The sequence below is a fragment of the Pristiophorus japonicus genome, chromosome 6 (assembly GCF_044704955.1).
Source record: "Pristiophorus japonicus isolate sPriJap1 chromosome 6, sPriJap1.hap1, whole genome shotgun sequence".
Lineage (NCBI taxonomy): Eukaryota > Metazoa > Chordata > Chondrichthyes > Pristiophoridae > Pristiophorus > Pristiophorus japonicus.
The window spans coordinates 192,357,791-192,382,512 of NC_091982.1; the positions used below are offsets into that span (position 1 = coordinate 192,357,791).

The 24,722-nt window shown below is 45.7% G+C and overlaps 1 protein-coding gene across 3 annotated transcripts in view; it reads right to left on the reverse strand.

Annotated features, from left to right (window-relative positions):
- The window catches only part of LOC139265918 (mitofusin-1-like), a 99,623-nt gene extending 75,824 nt beyond the window's left edge, over positions 1-23,799 (reverse strand). Inside the window, exons 1-4 of one of the 3 annotated variants that reach the window (XM_070883504.1) lie at positions 23,716-23,799; positions 10,181-10,302; positions 8,851-8,986; positions 3,824-3,986 (exon numbers count right to left, since the gene is read on the reverse strand). In XM_070883504.1, the coding sequence (XP_070739605.1) occupies positions 3,824-3,986; positions 8,851-8,986; positions 10,181-10,295 (414 nt within the window). In that variant the 5' untranslated portion in view covers positions 10,296-10,302; positions 23,716-23,799. Of the gene's footprint in view, positions 1-3,823; positions 3,987-8,850; positions 8,987-10,180; positions 10,303-14,076; positions 15,097-23,707 lie in introns of those variants that run through there. The other 2 variants (XM_070883506.1, XM_070883505.1) reach the window with 2 other exon arrangements.
- Between the last annotated feature and the right edge of the window lie 923 nt (positions 23,800-24,722).

Below are 24,722 nucleotides of genomic sequence, written 5' to 3' on the forward strand. Positions count from 1 at the left end.
TCACCACCCTGATTACTGTCTCAAGCTGTTTGCAATCTTAGTACCCTGTTCAACCCTGAATTGAGCTTTAAACACCATGGGGCCAAAATTGCCCCTTCCCTTAAGGTCTATTAGTGCCGAAAATCAGCAGCCACGCTGCAGAGTGCAATGGCCACAAATTTTTTATTGAATGGCCTCCATTTTGAAAACTCCGCTCCTATGGTATCCCGGCGGTGACTCACTCCTCCCCCCCCCCCCCCCACACTACCGCTCCGCTGCGTCATCAGTGCGCACACCGCCAATGTCTCCACCCGGATTGCGAAATTCTGCCAAGAAAATCTTGCTCCCGCCATTTGGTGCCACCGGCAACTTTTCCTGCTGGTGCACTGTGCTTGGAGAACTTGCAAAATGGTAGTGTGGCTGCCACTAAAGGGGAGGACCTACTGTCGCGGCTGCCATCTTTTTTTTTTTGTCGGCCGACTGCCATGTCTGGCTGACAATTATGCCCCTGGGTTCGTCCGGGCCGCCAACAGGCAGCCTGGCACCCCCTCTTGGGTGCCAGGCTGTGGCCCGGCTGAAACCCTCCCTGGTGGCCCAGTGGACCTAACCTAAAGAATCGTAACAACTCACCCCTTTAAGTGAAGGGGAGAGACGTGGTGAAGCGGCACCGCAATGATATCAGCGCTACGCTGATGAGTGACAGGCATGCCACCCACCCCCAATTTCCACTCCTCTAGTATGCGAACTTCCACTCACCGCCGCACAGCCGCCCCCATTATGATCGACTTCCGATCCGCTGAAAAAAAAAGTCAAAGAGCGGAATGTCGCTCAAGAGGCCACCGCATCAACCGCGCCGGTAAAAACAACTGCAACAGGGTAGGTGTGCCGCGTTTCCGGCGGTGGGCAATTTCAGCCCCTGTATCCTTTCTAATGCCAAGTTTGCTTACTTCCAACTTCACAGTACTGCCTCCCTCCACCCCTCTCTCAGCCTTTCTGGCACTGAAACCCCTTGTAAATGTCTTTGCCCCTATCATACACAACTATTCTAATGTTCTCTTGCTGGCCTTCCAACCTTAAAAAATGGCAATTCATCCAAAATTCTGATGCACATACCCTGTCCCACAGTAAGTTCACTCGTACATCATCCTTGCCATCACTGACCTATATCATCAGCCTGTTCCCCAATGTATTCAGCTTAAAATCCTTATCCTTAAGTTCCTCCATGGCTTCTTTCAGCTCTATATTCCTTGCCAAACAAGCTGTTCTTTTGACTCTAGTCCTTTGTACATACCTCCTTCCTTTGCGCTACGATTGGTGGTATGGCCTTCAGCCCCCTGGGTCCTACTCTCTCGAATTTCCGAACTAAACCGCTTCATCTTTTAAAAACCATCTCTAAATCCATTTCTTCAACAAGGTTTCAGTCACCCTTCCTAATCTTGCAATTCCTGGCCGGGCATCCATTTCCTTTACACCTATCTGTGAAGTGCCGTGGAAATTTTTAAACATGATTAAAAGTGCTGTAAAAATACAAGTTTTTGGAGTTGATCTCCATGCCTTTCTAAACCAACACAAAATGTTCTCTCGCTGCAATTGTCTCACATGATTCTCCTACTGTAATTCTATGTGTTGCTCTTTATTTTGCACATTTTGTTCTTTGTATGGCTCTTTAATCATCTCTATTTGTCTGATTATTTTTATTCTGTAACTCTTTGTCGCATCTTTGCACTCTTCTGCATGTTTGCCAATGTCTCTGTATGGTCCTCTCATTTCTGTACTCAATTTCTAACTCTCACCTTTTTATTTAATGCCCAGGGTTTGCAATAGCACAGTCACCAATATGCACTGGGTTAGACACATCAGGCAGAGCAGGCCCCGCTGGAACATAAATTGGCAACAGCGAAAATGGGAGGCTGGAGACTTAGGCTTGGAGGGAGTGGGATTGGGCTGAAGCAAGAGCCAGAAGGAAAGCAGGGGAATAGGGTTTGGAGATAATCACTGTGGTTGAGCACTCTTTGGGGATGGGGATAGTTGCTGGGAGCATTTTGGGGACCCGACCAGTGTGTTCTGAAAGAGTGCGACTGGTAATCGAGGTGGGTGTTATCATCATCAGGACCTGCTTCCACTCTAAAAGTGAGTTCTTAGGTGACTAAACAGTCCATTACGGGAATTACATGAGTTTGGTAGTGGATTTGAGGGCCTGGTCTTCAAACACTCTTTTCCTCAGGCTGCCCCACCCACCCTTTCCCTTAACGATTATCTGTCCCACCTGTGACAGGGACTGTGGTTCTCGTATTGGACTGTTCAGCCACCTAAGGACTCATTTTTAGAGTGGAAGCAAGTCTTCCTTGATTCTGAGGGACTGCCTATGACAATGGTAAGGGAATTACAGTCTCTGTCACAGGTGGGATAGAGAGTCATTGAAGGAAAGGGTGGGTGGGGAGTCTGGTTTGCCACACACTCTTTCCGCTGCCTGTGCTTGCTTTCTGCATGCTCTTGGCGATGAGACTCGAGGTGCTCAGTGCCCTCCGGGATGCTCTTCTTCCACTTAGGGTGGTCTTTGGCCAGGGACTCCCAGGTGTCGGTGGGAATGTTGCATTTTTTCAAGGAGGCTTTGAGGGTGTCCTTGAATCATTTCCTCTGCCCATCTGGGGCTTGTCTGCCGTGTAAGCGTTCTGAGTAGAGCGCTTGCTTTGAGAGTCATGACAGGCATGCGAACAATGTGGCCCGCCCAACGGAGCTGGTCCTGTGTGGTCAGTGCTTCAATGCTGGGGATGTTGGCCTGATCGAGGATGCCAACATTGGTGCATCTGTCCTCCCAGGGGATTTGCAGGATCTTGTGGAGTCATCATTGGTGGCATTTCTCCAGCGATTTGAGGTGTCTACTGTATATGGTCCACGTTCACATGGGTGTTATACAGTACAGCTGACATATCAGGTCAAGATAGCAGCCACACTGGGGGGAAGAATGGGATTGGTAGAGGAATGAAAAGCAATGCTGAGGGCAATATAGGAGGCATGCTTTTATTCTTCTGGAAATGCTGTGATGTGTGTTGGGGTGCGATTCCACAGGTACTGGCAGCCCCCAATATCTCACCGAGATAACCATACTCCAAGTGCAAATGTAGGCAGAGATGCTGAATTGCAAAATGAGGAAGTAACAGGTAACTACGATATAAATAGTACAGGTGGAGCGTCCAAAATACAGAAGCCTCGGGACAGAGGCCATTCCGGAATATCTTTCTGACCTCCCGAATCCGGAAACGCCTGGGCCGACGGCAAAGTGTGGGGAGTCCGATGGCGGGGTCTGGGGTGGCAGAGTTGGGGGGGGGGGGGGGCGGCAGTTCCGGGTTCAGCAACGGGTCAAGGATTCTGGGTCAGGGGTCGGCAGCCGGGAAAAACCTGCATTGAAGACCAGCAAAAAAGGTAAGTTAAAGTTTTTATTTTTTTGTAATTCTTTTTCAGTGATTTAATAGGTAAGGGTTTTGTGAATTGTGTGTGAAATTTTTATTTTTTGGAAAAAAATGTTGGTGTTTTTCCTCCTCCATAGGCCCAACTCGCAGTGATATTCGGTTTAAAAAAATGTCCAGATTTCAGAACATTTTCTGGATTCCGGACGACCCCGCCATGGATTGGCTTGGTGTCTGGATTCCGGAACATTCCGAATTTTGGAACATTCCAGATTTCGGACGCTCAACTTATAGCATATTCACAAAGCATATCTAAAAAATTGCATTATTTGAAAATTCAATTTTAACAATACAGGTATTTGACTTCATTCTTACCGATTTCAACACCCACATATTGTATACAGGTACCATGTATTTCAACACAAACAGGTCCTTACTTTCACATTCTTCTTTTCCTCAGAGTCTTCAGTCATCAAATAAGCTTTGTCACCATCTGTTCCTTCAACACTGAGGAAGCAGTTGGTTGTGTGCCCAATGCCACTGGGCAGTACTTTGTCCCATAGCATAGCATTGATCACAGTACTCTTCCCATTACTTGTTCTGTGACAAATTCAAAGCAGAATAACTTCAAAAGACGGTTTATTTCAAAATCAGTTACCCTGAAAATGCCAAACTAAATATATGAATACAGAAAACAGTACCTCAATGGTCAATCACTTATTTATTTCAGGGTAACAGTATTAGAATGGTTAAAGACAGGAACGGAATGGGTGACTGTAGAATTCAAAACTATTTTCAAAAAGTAGGGTCAGTGGCTCCAGATAACAAGAAAATAAAAAGTTACTGATACAGATTCTGGCATAGATATAATATCCTGCCTGGCATTACCTAGGGTTCAAGATCATCAAAGCAATAATTTAGGAAATTAAACACTGTTGCTTTCATTTCTTCAATGCTAGTGTTCATGTGCCAAGTCCAACAAATATTTCAATACTGTTCCTGTACCTGGGAAAATTCTTCTAACACCTATCTTACACTCCTAGACAAGATACAAGAAAGGATGCGTTTATTTGTGCTGTAAAAATGGCCACCCTTTGTCTCTGATTGGTCCCCTTGGAGGATAAGCCACATCCTAAAGTTTCTCTGGCCTGTGTAACTGGAACCGCCCATCCCAAATTTTCACTGACTTCGCAAATTGTAACTCGATCCAGTTTGACTTCCAGAAGCCAGAGGATAAACCTCCCCAGAAGCCACCAAGTGCCAGGCAAAGTCTGTTACCCCAGGACAAGTGTGTCCCTCCCCCAGCAAAAGCCCTTGCCCCCCAGCACAAGTGCTGCCTCACCCAGCTGAAGTCCCATACCCCAAGCTCAAGTGCATCCCTCCCCCAGCCAAAGTCCCGTATCCCAGCGCAAGTGCATCCCTCCCCCAACCGAAGTCCCTTATACCAGCGCAAGTGCATGACCTTACCCCCCACCCCACCATAGATGAGGCATTGTGTACGGATTGTTAACAGGTTTATTGGGTATGAAGTGAATAGTAACAGTATAGTGACTTTTGGATTTCATCCACTCCAACGGTGTCCCTTGTAGGGGGGTTGTAAGAATGTGATCCGTCTTCTGTGAGTTCCCTCTTTCCTTTCCGATCCCCAGTCTCTCTCTCCCCCCACCCCCTCCTTGCTCTCTCCCTCCACCCCCACGCTCTCTCTCTCTTTCTCTCTCCCACCCCCAGTCTCTCTCTCTCTTCCCCCCACCCCCCGCCCAGTCTCTCTCTCTCCACTACCCCCCTCAAAACCAGTCACTCTCTCTCACCCCATCCCCTCTCAGTCTCTCTCTCCCCCCCACCCCCTCTCAGTCTCTCTCTCTTCCACCCCCCCCACCCACTCAGTCTCTCTCTCTTCCACCCCCCCCACCCACTCAGTCTCTCTCTCTCTACCCCATCTCCCCCCCTACCCTACCCTCCCATATCTCTCTCTCTCTCTCTACCCACCCCCCCATCTCTCTCTCTCTCTCTCTCTCTCTACCCGCCCCCCCCCCCCACACCAGGCTCTCTCTCTCTCTCTACACCCCCAGGCTCTCTCGCTACCCTACCACCTTCCCCCCCCCAACCCTGGCCATGCTCTCTCTCTTCACCCCCCACTCCCTCTCGGGCGCCCGCTGGCCGCCTGGCTGCCCAGCAGCGGACAACCAGCAGGCTCTGTCCGTCGGCAGACTCTCGGAGGATCAGCGGCACGTGGTCGGATTGATTCCGGTTTGGGGCCACACTTCCAGTTCAGGCACATCCGGTTTGGGCGGGGGCGGGGTCTCGACCGGGCGGGGGCGGGGTCTCGACCAGGCGGGAGGATCAACCGAAAAAGCACAGTACAAATAGTCACTTCATATAAGAAACAGGCTTCCTTTCTGATAGGTGATCCTTTTCTCATCTCTAGCATCAAACCATTTGCAATGTGTCATAATTTTTCTTTTGTTCCTCTGGAGCTCCAACTACTGTGCTTACATGTTGTTCCTTCCATTTTCAGTGTTGAAATCAACATTATAGAAACATAGAAAATAGGTGCAGGGGTAGGCCATTCGGCCCTTCGACTCTGCACCACCATTCAATAAGATCATGGCTGATCACTCACCTCAGTACCCATTTCCTGCTTTCTCTCCATACCCCTTGATCCCTTTAGCTGTAAGGGCCATATCTAACTCCCTCTTGAATATATCCAACGAACTGGCATCAACAACTCTCTGCGGTAGGGAATTCCACAGGTTAAGAATTCTTGAGTGAAGAAGTTTCTCCTCATCTCAGTCCTAAATGGCTTACCTCTTATCCTTAGACTGTGAACCCTGGTTCTGGACTTCCCCAACATCGGGAACATTCTTCCTGCATCTAACCTGTCCAGTCCCGTCAGAATTTTATATGTTTCGATGAGATCCCCTCTCATTCTTCTAAACTCCAGCGAATACAGGCCCAGTCGATCCAGTCTCTCCTCATATGTCAGTCCTGCTATCCCGGGAATCAGTCTGGTGAACCTTCGCTGCACTCCCTCAATAGCAAGAACGTCCTTCCTCAGATTAGGTGACCAAAACTGAACACAATATTCCAGGTGAGGCCTCACCAAGGCCTTGTACAACTACAGTAAAACCTCCCTGCTCCTATACTCAAATCCCCTAGCTATGAAGGCCAACATGCCATTTACCTTCTTCACCGCCTGCTGTACCTACATGCCAACTTTCAATGACTGATGTACCATGACACCCAGGTCTCGTTACACCTCCCCTTTTCCTAATCTGCCGCCATTCAGATAATATTCTGCCTTCATGTTTTTGCCACCAAAGTGGATAACCTCACATTTATCCACATTATACTGCATCTGCCATGCTTTTGCCCTTTCACCTAACCTGTCCAAGTCACCCTGCAGCCTCTTAGCATCCTCCTCACAGCTCACATCGCCACCCAGTTTAGTGTCATCTGCAAACTTGGAGATATTACCCTCAATTCCTTCATCCAAATCATTAATGTATATTGTGAAGAGCTGGGGTCCCAGCACTGAGCCCTGCGGCACCCCACTAGTCACTGCCTGCCATTCTGAAAAGGACCCGTTTATCCCGACTCTCTGCTTCCTGTCTGCCAACCAGTTCTCTATCCACGTCGATACATTACCCCCAATACCATGAGCTTTAATTGTGCACACCAATCTCTTGCGTGGGGACCTTGTCAAAAGCCTTTTGAAAGTCCAAATACACCACATCCACTGGTTCTCCCTTGTCCACTCTACTAGTTACATCCTCAAAAATTCCAGAAGATTTGTCAAGCATGATTTCCCTTTCATAAATCCATGCTGACTTGGACCGATCCTGTCACTGTTTTCCAAATGCGCTGCTATTTCATCTTTAATAATTGATTCCAACATTTTCCCCACTACTGATGTCAGGCTAACCAGTCTATAATAACCCGTTTTCTCTCTCCCTCCTTTTTTAAAAAGTGGTGTTACATTAGCTACCCTCCAGTCCATAGGAATTGATCCAGAATCGATAGACTGTTGGAAAATGATCACCAATGCATCCACTATTTCTAGGGCCACTTCCTTAAGTACTCTGATATGCAGGCAATCAGGCCCCGGGGATTTATCGGCCTTCAATCCCATCAATTTCCTTAACACAATTTCCTGACCATTAAGGATTTCCTTCAGTTCCTCCTTCTCGCTAGACCCTCGGTCCCCTAGTATTTCCGGATGGTTATTTGTGTCTTCCTTCGTGAAGACAGAACCAAAGTATTTGTTCAACTGGTCTGCCATTTCTTTGTTCCCCATTATAAATTCACCCGATTCTGACTGCAAGGGACCTACGTTTGCCTTTACTAATCTTTTTCTCTTCACATATCTATAGAAGCTTTTGCAGTCAGTTTTTAATGTCCCCAGCAAGCTTCCTTTCATACTCTATTTTTCCCCTCCTAATTAAACCTCCTCCTCTGCTGAATTCTAAATTTCTCCCAGTCCTCAGGTTTGCTGCTTTTTCTGGCCAATTTATATGCCTCTTCCTTGGATTTAACACTATCCCTGATTTCCCTTGTTAGTCACGGTTGAGCCACCTTCCCCATTTTATTTTTACTCCAGACAGGATGTACAATTGTTGAAGTTCATCCATGTGATCTTTAAATGTTGACCATTGCCTATCCACCGACAACCCTTTAAGTATCATTTGCCAGTCTATTCTAGCCAATTCACGTCTCATACCACTGAAGTTACCTTTCCTTAAGTTCAGAACCCTAGTCTCTGAATTAACTGTGTCACTCTCCATCTTAATAAAGAATTCCACCATATTATGGTCACTCTTCCTCAAGGGGCCTCGCACAACAAGATTGCTAATTAGTCCTTTCTCGTTACACATCACTCAGTCTAGGATGGCCAGCCCTCCAGTTGGTTCCTCGACATATTGGTCTAGAAAACCATCCCTAATACACTACAATACACTCCTCCACTATATTACTACCAGTTTGGTTAGCCCAATCTATATGTAGATTAAAGTCGCCCATGATAACTGCTGTACCTTTATTGCACGCATCCCTAATTTCTTGTTTGATGCTGTCCCCAACCTCACTACTACTGTTTGGTGGTCTGTATCTCCTACTGACTCATTCTACTGATTCATTCTTTCCCTTGACCAAAAAACTATTAAAACATTATCTCCTGCAAGGCTTTTCTTCCTCTTACAAACCTAAAAGTTTGTAAATCCCAAACCTAAAAGTTTGCAAATCCCAAACCAGTCTTCACCTAATCATTGCGTCTTGATTTATCTAATCTGTGCTCCTACTTTTCTGAATTATGATACTGCTGTACACTTTCGCCAAGGTTTCGGAATGAAAAAAGATAATTTGCTGCTTGTCAGAGGTGCATATTTGCTTCAGCAGAAAATATGATCCACCTCTTTGTACCAAGGAATAAATCTGTTAATGATTATCGGTAGTACATCTTGCTTCTCACCTCCCAAAAAAGGCCACTTTCATGTGCCTACGGGCCAGCACCTCACTGATTCCAGTCACTTTAGCAGCGAACATTTCAATCTCTGACAAATGCTGCTGGGTTGTTATCTTCTCCAGACCTTCATTCTGATAGGATTCTAAAAGATTCAAACTATCATGAAGAGATTTAACAAAAACATCAACTAGCATTTATAAACCACCTTTAATGTAGTAAAATGCTCTAAGATGCTTTACAGGACTGTTATCAAACAAAAATTGATACCGAACCAAAGGAGATGACGTTAGGACAGATGAGCTTGGTCAAAGGGGTAGGTTTTAAGCATCTTAAAAGTAGGCAAGAGATAGAGGTTTAGGGAGAGAATTCCAGAGCTTGGAGCCTAGACAGCAGGAAACAGGACCACAATATGGGGGGGGAGGGGGGGGGGGGGTAAGGGAAGTCGGTCCTGCACAAGAGGACAGAATTGGAGGAACACAGGGTTCTTAAAGGGTTATAAAGCTGGAGGTTACAGAGATAGGGAGGAGTGGGTCCATGCCAGAATTTGAACAGAAGAATGAGAATTTTAAATGAGGCGTTGGTGGACCAGGAGCCAATGTAGACCAGTGCGCACAGGAGTGATGGGACTGGATGCAATTTAGGATATAGACAGTAGAGTTTTGAATGAGTTCAAGTTTATGGAACATGGAAGGTGGGAGGCCGGCTAGGTGTTCATTAGAGTAGTCAAGTCTGGAGGCAACAAAACCATAGATCAGGGTTTCAGCAACCGATGGGCTGAGGCAGAGACGGGCAATATTAGAAGTAGGTGGTCTTGGTGATTGGAGAGGATATGGGGGCGAAAACTCAACTCAGCCAAGAAGGGTACCAAGGTTGCGAACAGTCTGCTTCAGTTTGAGACAATGGCCAGGAAGGGAGATGGAATCAGAGGCTAGGGAATGGATTTGTGGCAGGGGCCAAAGACAATGGCTTTGGTCTTCCCAATGTTTAATTGAGGGAAATTTCTGCTCATCCAGTACTGGATGTCGAACAAGCAGCATGACAACACAGAAGCAGTGGAAAGTTCGAGAACCCCAATACACTTCTAAAGTTTACAACAGTCCACAGACAGCACTTGCTGCTATTCTAACCATTGTGCAGAGCAATCCTGTTATTATATAAACTAAACCCATTTATTATTGTCTATTGCTGAATTACATCTAGGCCACTTACAATGTTATGAACAACATAGCTGTAGGTTATTGTGCCCAAGATATGTGGTTCAACGTTTGTTATTTTCTGTAATGCATTGACAACTATTGTTTCACATCTACAAAAACACTAGTAATTGATGTCTTACCTTCAATAAATCTCGCCCCTTCATTAACATATTCCAACAGCTGATCAAAGATTGTGTTGATCTTCTTTTTAGCCTGTACAAAGTGCTTCAGTGGAGATGAACTTGTGTCTGCCATGGTTCAACTGCATAAAAAGCTCAATAGAGTTACTAAAGGAAAATTACTTTAGCACAATAACTAGATATAAACAATTCTACAAAATCAATTTTTAGTTTCTGGTTTTGGAGCGTCACAAACAAATCACCTTCTCCAGGTACAATTTGGCTGCTACTACAGATAAAATTTGCCATATAGTAGCACTTCCTGGTGTGATGCTTTCAACATATATCAACCGTTGATCTGGTCACAACCATTAGACTTTGAGCCTCAATCGCTAAAAATAAACTGGTTTTAGGAGTCTACGCTCAGCCAGAGGCCAACATTTTTGAGATGTGTTTCAATACCAAGATTTCAGCACAAAGGCTTAGAAAAGAAGATTTTTAAAACACAAAAGGGTAATGGAAATGTTAAAATAGATGATATTAATTGAAAAAAAACAGGGGTTAAATACATTTTAAAAACATACAAAGAATGGAGAAATGAAAGAGGGTGAGCGGAAGCAAAATCAGGAACACTTAAGAACATAATAATAAAGTACAAGAACAAGAAAAGTCTATTCAGCCTAAAAGCCTACTCCTTCCACAGAACATATACAATCTACCCTTTAGTGGACCCTCCCCTACAAAGTAAATCTCCTAATGGAACGTTTTGCATAAGTAATTCAAGGAAAATACATATTTCTATAACACACCCTGATGTCTCAGGGCAATGTATGTCTAGGTAAAACAGATTAGGTGATAGGAAATTGATTTTTTAAAGCAGGGAGGAAAGTAATAGAGGAAAGGGAACTCTAGATGGTACGAGCAAAGTTGATGAAAGAGACAACCAATGGCGGAACAGAAAGTGTGAGAATGAAGGAATAATCCAGTATTAGGAGGAACAGAAGATGCATAAAGATGGAGATTATTGAGGTAATGCACCATAAGACAATGAAGGGGTTTGAAAGCAAGGATGATGATTTTGGAGTAGAGGGAGTCAGCATAATTTGAAAGTGGAGGTGATGGAAATGTAGCATTTTGTGTAAGTGAGAATTCAGGCCACAGCATTGAAACAAATTGTAATTTGTGCAGATTGGGGACCAACTATGAGAGCATTAAGGAAGTCAAATTTTGAAGGTCATAAAACCATGAACTAAAGTTTAGATAGCAGTGGAGAGAAGGTGGGAAATGTTGGGGAGGTGGAAGAAAGCAATTCTGGTAACAGAATGGAGATGCAGCAGGAAGTTTAGCTTGAGAACAAGCAGTTATCTGAGGTTCTGCACACCTCTTGATTTGTAACAATCCTGGAAAGGATGAAGTTAAGATAAAAAGTATACCTTGAGTAAGTACTGATGGAAGTAGAGAGGATGGTTTTTGTTTTGCAGTCGCTGAAGTGTCAGCACCGTTAGCTCATTCAGATTCTCCACCATTTAGATCTGGCTTTACCTTCTCAAGCAATACTGTGCAACCCTCTCTATGACCAAATTGTCCAACTATTCCAGGTTCAACCTGGAGCACTAGGACAATCCCGGACTCTGCTCAACTTATCACTGTTGCTTCTCTCACCAACCCTCACCAGGCCGAACTCCTGAGTGACATCAACCACCTGCCCCCTTGATTCCCTACCTACACAATTCCTGATGTTTTCAAACCAGGAGCTGGTCAACATAACTGATTGGGCCTCAGTTGAGAGTATTGTGTCCAATACTGGAAGGATGTCAAGGCACTGAAGAGGGTGCAGAGGAGATTTATTCGAATTATACCAACGATGAGGGATTTCAGACATGTGGAGAGACTAGAAAAGGTGGGATTGTTATCCTTCGAGCAGGGTAGGTTAAGGGAGATTTAGTAGAGGTGTTCAAAATTATGAAGGGTTTTGATAGAGAAAATAAGGAGAAACCGTTTGCACTGACAGGAGGGGCGATAACCAGAGATGATGGAGATTTTTCTTTTTTTTAATACACAACATGATATGATGATCTGGAATGCACTGCTAGAAAGGGTGGTGGAAGCAAATTCAGTCATGACTTTCAAAAGATAAGTGATCATACTTCAAAAGTAAATATGTGCAGGGCTATGGGGAAAGAGCAGGGAAATGGGACCAATTGGATGGCTCTTTTAAAGGCACAATGGGCTAAATGTCCTCCTCCTGTGCTGAATGATTCTCTGAACATGGAGATCAGCTCTACTTGTATATAACAATGTGGAAGTGGTGTACTTATGTCACTTGCCCACAACTTGAATAATATGTAGGTACTGTAAACTAAATAGATTTGCATGTATATTGTCTATGCCTCAACACTTTAAATAGTTACAATAAATACACATTTTTGGAAACTGCTCATTTACAAATTTATTCTTGAAAGCTGGTTCTTTAAAGCTGACTGTAACAAGTATGTGGACCAACTGGTAATATAATGGAATACTTCCATTGTCAATTACATTATCACTTAATCCTAATGTGGGTACCCAAATGTAGAACATAATTATGAGCGTTTGTTATTTGTTTTAGTATACCACCTGTGCCTTGCTCAGATATAAATCTTTGAGCTATCACAAGGCATTTAAAGAGGAGCTTCATTATTGATGTTATATCACTTTTGATCCACAATGAAGCAAAACTGGGAAACTCATTTTGCAGCAACACAGTGGCAAAATGACCCTGCAAGTGCATTAAAGTAGGAATAAACCCTCTGGCTGTTGAGAATTCAAACCCATTTACCAGTTTACAGAAAGCAGTATATATCCTGTCAAAAAATTTGACTGCATCAGTACATCCAATGAATACCCAAAACTGCAATTCAACAATAAAGTATATTGAGCAAAAACGGGGCAATCACACTGCTGGGATTGTACTATAGACCCCCAAACAGTCTGAGGGAGATAGAAGAGCAAATTTGTAGGTATATTTCTGACAAGTGCAAAAACAATAGGGCAGTAATAGTGGAAGATTTCAATTACCCTAATATTGGGCTCAATTTTGGCCAGGAGTTGCTCTGTTTTTTTTGGAGTAACTTGGTTTTTCTGGCATAACTTAAAAATTCTCATTTTCCACAATTTGCACCAGTGTAAGTGAGTTAGTTACGATTTTTTTTAGTTTAGTTTTTTTCTCTCAAAAGGGGGAGTTACCAGCCACCTATGCCAGTTCTGCCCATTTAGGCAACTTTGGCCAGTTAATAGTTACTCCAAATCTACTTAGGCCAGCGTATGTGGCCACTTCAGAAAACCCTTGCAGAGAATTAAAGAAATCGGCGCAGGTAGGTACATTGGAGGCCATTCGGCCTGGGATAGGGAAGGGAAGGGAAGCGGAGAGGACCTGCACCTAAAGCACCAAGCCTTACAAACCACTAAATCCTGGAAACAAAAAGTTCTAAGCATTCAATAACAAATAAAAAATTGAAGTAAGTCCTACCTTCATCTTAAAACTTGGCCCAGGAAGGCAGCGGGCCGGCCGGTGCGGGAGGCCACTCGGCCAGAGCTAGGGGCAGGTGGGCAGGAGAACTGCTAGAAATCATCCAGGCAGCAGCACTATCAGTTCTCCTGCCCACCTGCCCCTAGCCATGGCCGAGTGGCCTCCCGGTGTGATTTCTAAGATTAAAGTGATTAAAGCTTCAAAACGATGCATTTATCAAAGTAGGGTTAAGGCTTTTCAACGTGGGTATCTAAAGAAACATGCTACTTAAACTGACTGCATCACCTGTTAATGCACACACAGCTCCCCAATACGCAATGTATTTTCCAATTTAAGTCCATAAATATGCATTTTCCAACCAAATGGAACTAAGCAGTCCATGCAATTGTCACTTCATACCCCTACTCACATCATTTGGCCAACATCGGGTCCCACACAGCGGCTTCAGCAAGCACACAGAGAGGTTGGGGGCGAGGAACTACTGTGCATGCACGGACACTCCACTGCGCATGTGCAGACGTCCCGGCACTGTTTTCGGCGCAGGATGCGTAGGTCCCTTGCAGTCGGACTCAGGTGAATTAATAATGGGGAACAAAGAAATGGCAGACCAATTGAACAATTACTTTGGTTCTGTCTTCATGAAGGAAGACACAAATGACCTTCCGGATGTACTAGGGGACCGAGGGTCGAGTGAGAAGGAGGAACTGATGGATATCCTTATTAGGCGGGAAATTGTGTTGGGGAAATTGATGGGATTGAAGGCTGATAAATCCCCAGGGCCTGATTGTCTGCATCCCAGAGTACTTAAGGAGGTGGCCCTAGAAATAGTGGATGCATTGGTAATCATTTTCCAACAGTCTATCGACTCTGGATCAGTTCCTATGGATTGGAGGGTAGCTAATGTAACACCACTTTTTAAAAAAGGAGGGAGAGAAAACGGGTAATTATAGACCGGTTAGCCTGACATCAGTAGTGGGGAAAATGTTGGAATCTATTATTAAGGATGAAATAGCAGTGCATTTGGAAAGCAGTGACAGGATCGGTCCAAGTCAGCATGGATTTATGAAAGGGAAATCATGCTTGACCAATCTTCTGGAATTTTTTGAGGATGTAACTAGTAGAGTGGACAAGGGAGAACCAGTGGATGTGGTGTATTTGGACTTTCAAAAGGCCTTTGACAAGGTCCCACATAAGAGATTGGTGTACAAGATCAAGGCATATTGTATTGGGGGTAATGTACTGGCGTGGACAGAGAATTGGTTGGCAGACAGGAAGCAGAGAGTCGGGATAAACGGGTCCTTTTCGGAATGGGAGGCAGTAACTAGTGGAGTACAAGCAGGGCTCAGTGCTGGGACCCCAGCTCTTCACAATATACATTAATGATTTGGATGAAGGAATTGAGGGCAATATCTCCAAGTTTGCAGATGACACTAAACTGGGTGGCAGTGTGAGCTGTGAGGAGGATGCTAAGAGGCTGCAGGATGATTTGGACAGGTTAGGAGGTGGGCAAATGCATGGCAGATGCACTATAATGTGGATAAATGTGAGGTTATCCACTTTGATGGCAAAAACACGAAGGCAGAATATTATCTGAATGGCGGCAGATTAGGAAAAGGGGAGGTGCAATGAGACCTGGGTGTCATGGTTCATCAGTCATTGAAAGTTGGCATGCAGGTACAGCAGGTGGTGAAGAAGACAAATGGTATGTTGGCCTTCATAGCAAGGGGATTTGAGTATAGGAGCAGGGAGGTCTTAGTGCAATTGTACAGGGCCTTGGTGAGGCCTCACCTGGAATATTGTGTTCAGTTTTGGTCACCTAATCTGAGGAAGGACGTTCTTGCTATTGAGGGAGTGCAGCGAAGGTTCACCAGACTGATTCCAGGGATGGCTGGACTGACATATGAGGAGAGACTGGATCAACTGGGCCTTTATACATTGGAGTTTAGAAGGATGAGAGGGGAATCTCATAGAAACGTATAAGATTCTGACGGGACGGGACAGGTTAGATGCAGGAAGAATGTTCCCGATGTTGGGGAAGTCCAGAACCAAGGGACACAGTCTTAGGATAAGGGACAAGCCATTTAGGACTGAGATGAGCAGAAACTTCTTCACTCAAAGAGGTGTTAACCTGTGGAATTCCCTGCCGCAGAGAGTCGTTGATGCCAGTTCATTGGATATATTCAAGAGGGAGTTAGATGTGGCCCTTACGGCTAAAGGGATCAAGGGGTGTGGAGAGAAAGCGGGAAAGGGGTACTGAGGTGAATGATCAGCCATGATCATATTGAATGGTGGTGCAGGCTCGAAGGGCCGAATGGCCTACTCCTGCACCTATTTTCTATGTTTCTATGCTGGCTCCACCCCCGACTCAACTGGCTATGCTGCGCGACCACAGGGAAGCCGGATAGCGGCCAAAGTGGGAAGGAAATTTTTCGGCACACTTCTGAATGTAGAAAAGCGGCGCATCTCCGTAAGTGCACCAAAGAATGGGCTGGGCCAAAATTGAACCCATTAACTGGAATACTATCAGTGTAAAAGGTACAGGGGGCACAGAATTTCTAAATTGTATTCTGGAGAACTTTTTTAGCCAATACGTAGCAAGCCCAACAAGAGGAGGGGGCAGTTCTGAAGTTAGTGTTCGGGAATGAAGCTGGGCAGGTGGAAAGAGCATCAGTGGAAGAGCATTTTTGTGGTAGTGATCACAATTCAGTTAGTTTTAACATAATTATGGATAAGGACAAAGAAAAAAAACAGGAGTAAGGGTTCCAAATTGGGGAAGACCAATTTTACTAGGCTGAGAAGTGATTTCGCAAAAGTGGACTGGAAACAGTTACTTGAAGGTAAATCAGTGCCAGAGTAGTGGGAGGCATTCAAGAGGGAGGTGCATGTAGTTCAGGATAAACACATTCCCACAAAGAAAAAGGGTAGAACTGCCAAATTTAGAGTCCCCTGGATGAAAAGGTGCATGCAGGGTCAAATAAGGCAAATAAGGGAAGTCTATATTAGATATCGTGAGGTCAATACTGTAGAAAGTCTAGAAGAGTATAGAAAGTGCAGGAATGAAATTAAGAAAGCAAAAAGCCATGCAAAATACTGACAAGTAAAATCAAGAAAATCCAAAGATGATTTACAATTACATAATGAGCAAGAGGATAACTAAGGAAAGAGTAGGGCCTATTATGGACGAAAATGGTGATCTATGTGTGGAGGTGGAGGATGTCGGTAAGGTAATTAATGAATACTTTGCGGCTGTCTTCTCAAAAGAGGAGAACGATGCCAACGCTGAAGTTCAGGAGGAAGAGAGTGAAATATTGGATGGGATAAACATATTGAGAGAGGAAGTATTAAGGGGTTTAGCATCCTTGAAAGTAGATAAATCGTCAGGACTGGATGAAATATATCCGAGGCTATTAAAAGCAGCAAGGGAGGAAATTGCGGAGGCTCTGACCATCAGTTTCCGATCCTCTCTGGCTACAGGAGTGGTGCCAGAGGACTGGAGAACCGCTGACACTATACCATTGTTTAAAAAGGGAGGAAGGGATAAACCGAGCAATTTCTTTATCATTGCAATTACAGGCCAGTTAGTTTAACCTCGATGGTGGGCAAATTACTGGATTAATTCTGAGGGACAATATAAACCTTCATTTAGAAAGACACAGATCAAGGACAGTCAGCATGGATTTGTTAAGGGAAGGTCATATCTGACTAACTTGATTGAGTTCTTGGAGGACATAACAAGGAGGGTCGATGAGGGTAGTACCTTTGATGTAGGTTACAGGGATTTTAGCAAGGCTTTTGATGAGGTCCAACATGGTAGGCTTATCAAAAAAGTAAAAGCCCATGGGATCCAAGGGAGACTGGCAAATTGGATCCAAAATTGGCTCAGTGGCAGCAAGCAAAGGGTAATGGTTGAGGAGAGTTTTCGCAACTGGAAGGCTGTTACTAGTGGGGTTCCACAGGGCTCAGTCCCTTACTTTCTGTAGTATATATTAATGATTTAGACTTAAATGTCGGGGACAGGATAAAGAAATTTGCAGATGATACAAAAATTGGCCGTGTGGTTGACAGGATGAAAGCTTTAGACAGCCGGAAGATATCAATGAACTGGTCAGTTAGGCAGAAAAGTGGCAAATGGAATTCAATCCAGAAAAGTGTGAAGTAATGCATTTAGGAAGGCAAGGGAATAACAATAAATGAGAGGATACTGAGAGGTGTGGAGGAAAGGAAGGAACTTGGAGTATATGTGCACAGATCCTTAAAAGGTAGGACAGATCGATAAGGTAGTTAAAAAAGCATATAAAATGCTTTCCTTTATTAGCCGAGGCATAGAATACAAGAGCCGGGAAGTTAAGCTAGAACTGTATACAACACTATACAGTCATCGAAGGGTCATCGACCTGAAACATTAACTCTGTTTTTCTCTCCACAAATGCTGCCTGACTGGCTGAGCTTGAACATTTTCTGTTATTTCAGATTCCAGCATCCGCAATATTTTGCTTTTGTATACAACACTAGTTAGGCCACAGCTTAAGTACTACGTGCAGTTCTGGTCACATTACATGAAGACTGTCTTTGCACTATAAAAGTGCAGGAGATTTACAAGAATGTTGCCAGGACTGGAAAACTTCGGCTAGGAGGAAACATTGGATTGGCTGGGTTTGTTTTCCTTGGAACAGAGGTGGCTGAGGGGAGATTTAATTGAGGTGTATAAAATTATGAGGAGCGCTAGATTGAGTGGATAGGAAGGACACATTTCCCTTAACAGAGGTTTCAATAACCAGTGGGCATAGATTTAAAGTAGTTGGTACAAGGATTAGAAGGGAGATGAGGAAAAATGTTTTCACCCAGTGTTTTGTAGAATAAACTCCATGCGGCTGTGTTGTAAACTTAAACCATTGTGACCTTGGTCTGTTTAAAATAACTCCAAAGTGAAGCAGTAACGTGGTGGCCTGCCTTTTATACCTGTTTGCACCAAGGTACACACAAGTGACCCATAGGTCTCCCACAGATGCGCCCTCTGGTGGCAAGTCTTACACACAGGTGAGGTTCACATACATAACATCACTTCCCCCCAAAGTCTTGAGTACAAGTTATTTACAGGTTGAGGCGATCTACGTTCCCTGGTCGATCGCCTGTGTTGACATCCTGGCATGGGCGAGTTGGTCGGGTCATCGTTGCACGGCAGCTCGACTGGTCTGGTTGGACTGTCGGGCAAGGTGGGTTCATTTTCGTGGTTGACAGCGGGGTCACTTGCCGGTTGAATGTGTGTTGGTGGATCATAGATGGTGGGGTCTTCTTCAAACTGTTCTTGGTAATCGGTGAATCGCAGTTTGGTCTGATCCAGGTGCTTTCTGCACATTTTCCCATTCAACAATTTTACAACACTCTATTCCCCTCCTTGGCTAAGACAGTGACAGCAATCCACTTGGGACCGAGACCATAGTTTAGAACAAGCTCTGGGTCATTGACTTCAATGTCACGCAAAGCCTCCGTGCGATCATGGTACACATGCCTGTGCCGCCGGGTTTCTACGTGATCATTGAGGTCCGGTGAAATAAGGATAGCCTGGTTTTGAGTGCTCTCTTCATTAACAATTCTGCAGGGGGAACCCCGGTGAGCGAGTGGGGGCACGTCCGGTAGCTGAGCAGGACCTTGGATAGCCGGGTCTGCAAGGAGCCGTCCGTTACACATCTCAAGCTTTGCTTGATGGTTTGGACTGCCCATTCCACTTGGCCGTTGGATGCGGGTTTAAATGGGGCAGACCTGACATGCTTGATGCCATTGTGGGTCATGAATTCGTTGAATTGCGAGCTGGTGAAACATGGTCCATTGTCACTGACAAGAATGTCGGGCAAACCATGGCCCTGAGGATTTCAATGGTGGCAGTGGATGTACATGATGACATTATTATACATTCAATCCATTTTGAGTAAGCGTCCACTGCTATTAGAAACATCTTCCCTAGAAAGGGGCCAGCGAAGTCTACGTGGACCCTGGACCATGGTTTGGAGGGCCATGACCACAGGTTCAGGGGGACCTCACTGGGTGCATTGCTCAACTGTGAGAGCAAGTGTCGCATTGGTGTACGCATGACTCTAATTCGGAGTCGATGCCGAGCCACCAGACGTATGACCTGGCGATAGCCTTCATCATGACTATGCCTGGGTGGGTAGGTCACATATAAACTTTTCCCTGCCCTTTTTGGGCAAAATCACGCGATTCCCCCACAGGGGGCAATCCGACTGGACTGACAGTTCGTCCTTGCGTCGATGAAAAGGCTTAATTTCCTCTTGCATTTCCCCGGGAACCCCCGACCAGCTCCCATTGAGGATGCATCTTTTTACTAATGATAACAGTGATATGATTCCCTCTCGTTGGCTGGTCCAGGACCTGATCTGGCGAGCCGTGACGGGCGACCCCGGTGGTGGGCAATGGCAACCGACTGAGGGCGTCAGCGCAGTTCTCTGTGCCTAGTCTGTGGCGGATTACATAGTCATATGCAGACAACATTAGCGCCCATCTTTGGATGCGGGATGAAGCATTGGTGTTGATACCTTTGCTTTCTGAGAGCAGTGATGTGAGCGGTTTGTGGTCGGTTTCGAGCTCGAAGCGGAGACCAAATAGATATTGGTGCATTTTCTTAACCCCGTATACATAAGCCAGCGCTTCTTTCTCAACCATACTATAGGCTCTTTCAGCCTTGGACAAACTTCTGGATGCGTATGCAACTGGTTGCAGTTTGCCTAACACATTTGCTTGCTGTAACACACAAGCGACCCCGTATGACGACGCATCACATGCTGGTACCAAATGTTTACAAGGGTCATACAAGTAATTTGTTGGAGCATAGCAGGTTTCTGGCCTTGTTAAAGGCTGTTTCTTGAGATTTACCCCAAACCCAGTCTCACCCTTGCGTAACAGCAAATGCAAAGGTTCCAGCAAAGTGTTCAACCTCGGTAGAAAGCTACCAAAGTAGTTGAGGAGTCCCAGGAACTAACAAAGCTCCGTCACATTGTGTGGTCTGGGTGCATTCTTGATGGCCTCCGTCTTGGAGTCCGTGGGTCTGATGCCGTCCGCCGCAATCTTCCTCCCCAGAAATTCGATCTCTGGCGCCAGGAAAACACACGGAGTGTTTCAGCCCGAGTCCCACTCTGTCCAGTTGCTTCAGAACCTCTTCCAGGTTGTGCAGGTGTTCGGTGGTGTTTCGGCCAGTGATCAAGATGTTGTCCTGGAACACCACGGTGCATGGAACCGATTTCAGCAGACTCTCCATGTTCCTCTGGAAGATGCCTGCTGCCGAGCGAATCCCAAAGGGGCATCTGTGATACACGAACAGTCCTTTGTGCGTGATGATGCACGGCAACTTCTTTGACGGTTCAGCCAGCTCCTGCATCATATAAGCGGAGGTGAGGTCTAGCTTGGTGAAGGACTTTCCCCCTACTAGCGTTGCGAATAAATCCTCCGCTTTGGGTAGTGGGAACTGGTCCTGTAACGAGACTCAATTGATTGTCACCTTGTAGTCCCTGCAGATTCTGACTGTCCCATCGCTCTTTAGCATCGGCACGATTGGACTGGCCCACTTGTTGAACTCGACTGGTGATATGATTCCCTCTCGTTGAAGTCTGTCCAGCTCAATTTCGACTTTCTCTCGCATCATGTATGGGACTGCTCGGGCCTTGTGATGAATGGGCCGTGCACCAGAAACAAGGTGGATCTGCACTTTAGCATCTGTGAAGGTGCCGATGCCTAGCCCAAATAACGCCGGGAATTTCTTAGCACCTGGGCACACGGGGCATCATCCCCTGAGGACAGGGCTTTGATGTCATCCCAGTTCCACCGGATCTTGCCTAGCCAGCTCCTGCCGAACAGCGTAGGGCCATCGCCTGGTACAATTCATAGTGGTAAATCATGCACCATTCCGTCATACGAAACTTGCACTGCCGATAACAGGTATGAGTTCTTGGGTGTAAATGCGCAGCGTAATGTGAATCGGGCTCAGTTTTGGCCTCTGTGCCTGGTTACTCCAGTTTCTCAAAGGCCTTCTGGCTCATTATCGATTGGCTTGCACCCGTGTCCAGTTCCATGGAGACTGGAATGCCATTAAGTTTGACTTTTATTATTGGAGGGCTTTTGGTGATGAAGGTGTGTACCCTATACACTTCCTTTTCATTCTCCCGCCGAGTTGCCTCTCCTGCTCGTTAAGCGTGATCCGCACTGGATCGGTCACTCTCTGTTACTTTGCCACGTGGTGAATCCGAGGTCGCTTGCACAATCGCTGGAGGTGCCCCATTGTTCCACAGCTCCTGCACACGTAATGCTCGAAACAACATTGATGGGCTCTGTGACTACCTCCGCAGCGCCAGCATGGCGTTAATGGATTCACATTAGCACTCCCAAGCGGCCTCTGAGTCACCCTGGGCCTGGTGGGCCCTTTCGCGTACAGTCCTGCCTGCTGAAGGCATTATTTTAAGCACAGTAGTTGCCAGTGAGCCTTGATTCTGTGAAGATATCTGCTTCGTGTTGTCGCTCGTGGCTATGAAGGCCTGGGCTATCGTGATGGCCTTGCTCAGATCCAGGGATTCGGCAGACAGCAGTTTGCGAAGGATGACCTCGTGGCCAATTCCAAGCACGAAAAAGTCCTGCAACATTTCCCCCAAGGATCCTGCAAAGTCGCACTGCCCCGCAAGACGTCCAAGGGCGGCGATGAAACTCGCCACGTTCTGGCCCTCGGAGCGACGGTGCGTGTAAAAGCGGTACCTGGCCATCAGGATGCTTTCCTTGGGCTTGAGGTGCTCCTTAGCCAGCGTGCACAGCTCTGCATACGATTTGCCAATTGGTTTGGCCGGTGCCAGCAAGTTCTTAAGGAGGCCATATACCAATGACCCACATACGGTGAGGAGAATCACCCTGCACTTGATCTCTGTTTCAGCCGTGTCCAATTCATTGGCCACAAAGTACTGGCCGAGGCGCTCAACGAAGGCTTCCCAATCATTACCCTCATTAAATCTCACAAGAATACCAACGGCAGCCATTTCCACGTGAAAGTTCGTGGTTTGTAACTCATCGCCAGTTGTTATGTTTAGAATAACTCCACAAGGTTGTGTTGTAAACTTAAACCATTGTGACCTTGGGCTGTTTAACATAATTCTGCTTGCACCAGGGTACACCATAGGTCTCCGACAGGTGTCCCTTCTGGTGGCAAGTCTTACACATAGGTGAAGTTCACATACATAACACAGGGAATGGTAGGGGTCTGGAACTCACTGCCTGAAAGTATAGTAACGGCAGAAACCCTCATCACATTCAAAAAGTACTTGGGTATGCACTTAAAGAGCCATGACCTACAGGGCTACAAACCTAGTGCTAGCAGGTGAGATTATGCTGGTAACTTTTTTTTTCAACCGACACGGACACGATTGCCTCCTTCTGTGTCGTATTTTTTCTATAATTCTATATATTCAGCAAAAGTCTCAAGCTTTCATTTTCACTTCCACTGACTTTCAGTTTTACATGCGAATGAACGTGTGAGATCATAACTCCTATGCTAAACGTGAGATATCATAACTCCAATGCTCTCTGTACTTTAAAGTTCTGGGAACCCAGAACCAGCTTCGGAATGGTTCACATTTGAAAGGAACATGGGCAGCGGTGTAGCTCCCGTGTACACGGCCACTGCCGACTCTAAACACAAAACTAGTTTTAGATCAATAAGTGCAGCACAACTGCACCCATATTTAGGGTATCCGACCCCCGCAACTACCCCACAGCATTGAAATCATTCCTCGTCTTCAGCTATAACTTCAGCTGTGAGGCTAATGAAGCTCCAGGAAAATTATTACATTGAGTGCAATATATAATAGGGTTCCTCTGGCAATTCTTTGGTTGCACTAACGCGATGTTTTTATTACAAGGCCTTATTTAGGCCTGAATAATACAGAGCAGTCGTTCGACCACTCAGTCGGTCAGCCGCCGAAGGACACACAGTGAAACTGTGAAACAGCACATTTCCATCTGTAAACACCCCCCAACCAACTGCAACTTACTTTCCTACCTTAGCACACACGACCCAATTCACAATGCAGTCCCAGCCCCGTCACCGTACGCACATCCTCGCCACGCAACCAGCGTCACCATCCTTCTGCCGCGCGCAACGACGTCACCAACCACCCCGCCTTCCACAGCGCCGAGCGCAGCCGATTCAGACCGCTCGCGCACAACTCTTCGATTGGCGCAGGCGTGGTGTTTAGGTTCGTGTGAGAGTGAGAGGTGCTCCCATACTGAAACCAGAGTGCAGAGGGTAGGTAACGTATCCAGAGAGGGTGTTCCTCGATTTTAAATATGTTTGTAGAAGAGGTTTCCCATCGTTAGCCACATCTGGGTCCGAGGTGAGAAAGGACTGAAGCTTTATTTATCCTCGAGAGATGGGCACCCGATGGACTGGAATGCATCATCACCGTCGGCAACCAAATTATAATTTGATCCATAAACGCCAAAAATTAAATTTGTCGGTTTTAGTGCCCCTTTAATAAGGGGGCACTTGAATTATAGTTTCAACTTAAAATAGTTGTAGAACTGTTGATAGCCACTCAGCATCTGTGAGCCTGGTGGCTGAACTGCTGCAACTGTTGGAGGAAAATAAACTTTATTTATCCATGTGTGCCAACCTGGAAAACTAGCAAAACCCCCTGAGCCTCAGCTTCAAAAGAAAAACAGCTTGTGTTTAGATAGTTCGGCCACAGGACGTCCCAAAGTGAGAATTCTTGTGATAGTTTTGCAAGATGGCATTTTCCTTTTATGACCCCTTTCTGTGGCATTCGCTGCCTCAGAGTGCTGTGGAAGCTGGGTCTTTGAATAAATTTAAAACAGAAATAGACAGTTTCTTAAACGATAAGAGGAGTGGGCGGGGAAGTGGAACTGAGTCCATGATCAGATCAGCCATGATCTTATTGAATGGCGGAGCAGGCTCGAGGGGCCATATGGCCTACTCCTGCTCCCATTTTGTTATGTTCTTAATGCAAGTGCTCTTCACCCCAACCCCATCAGGCCATGCTGGCATTT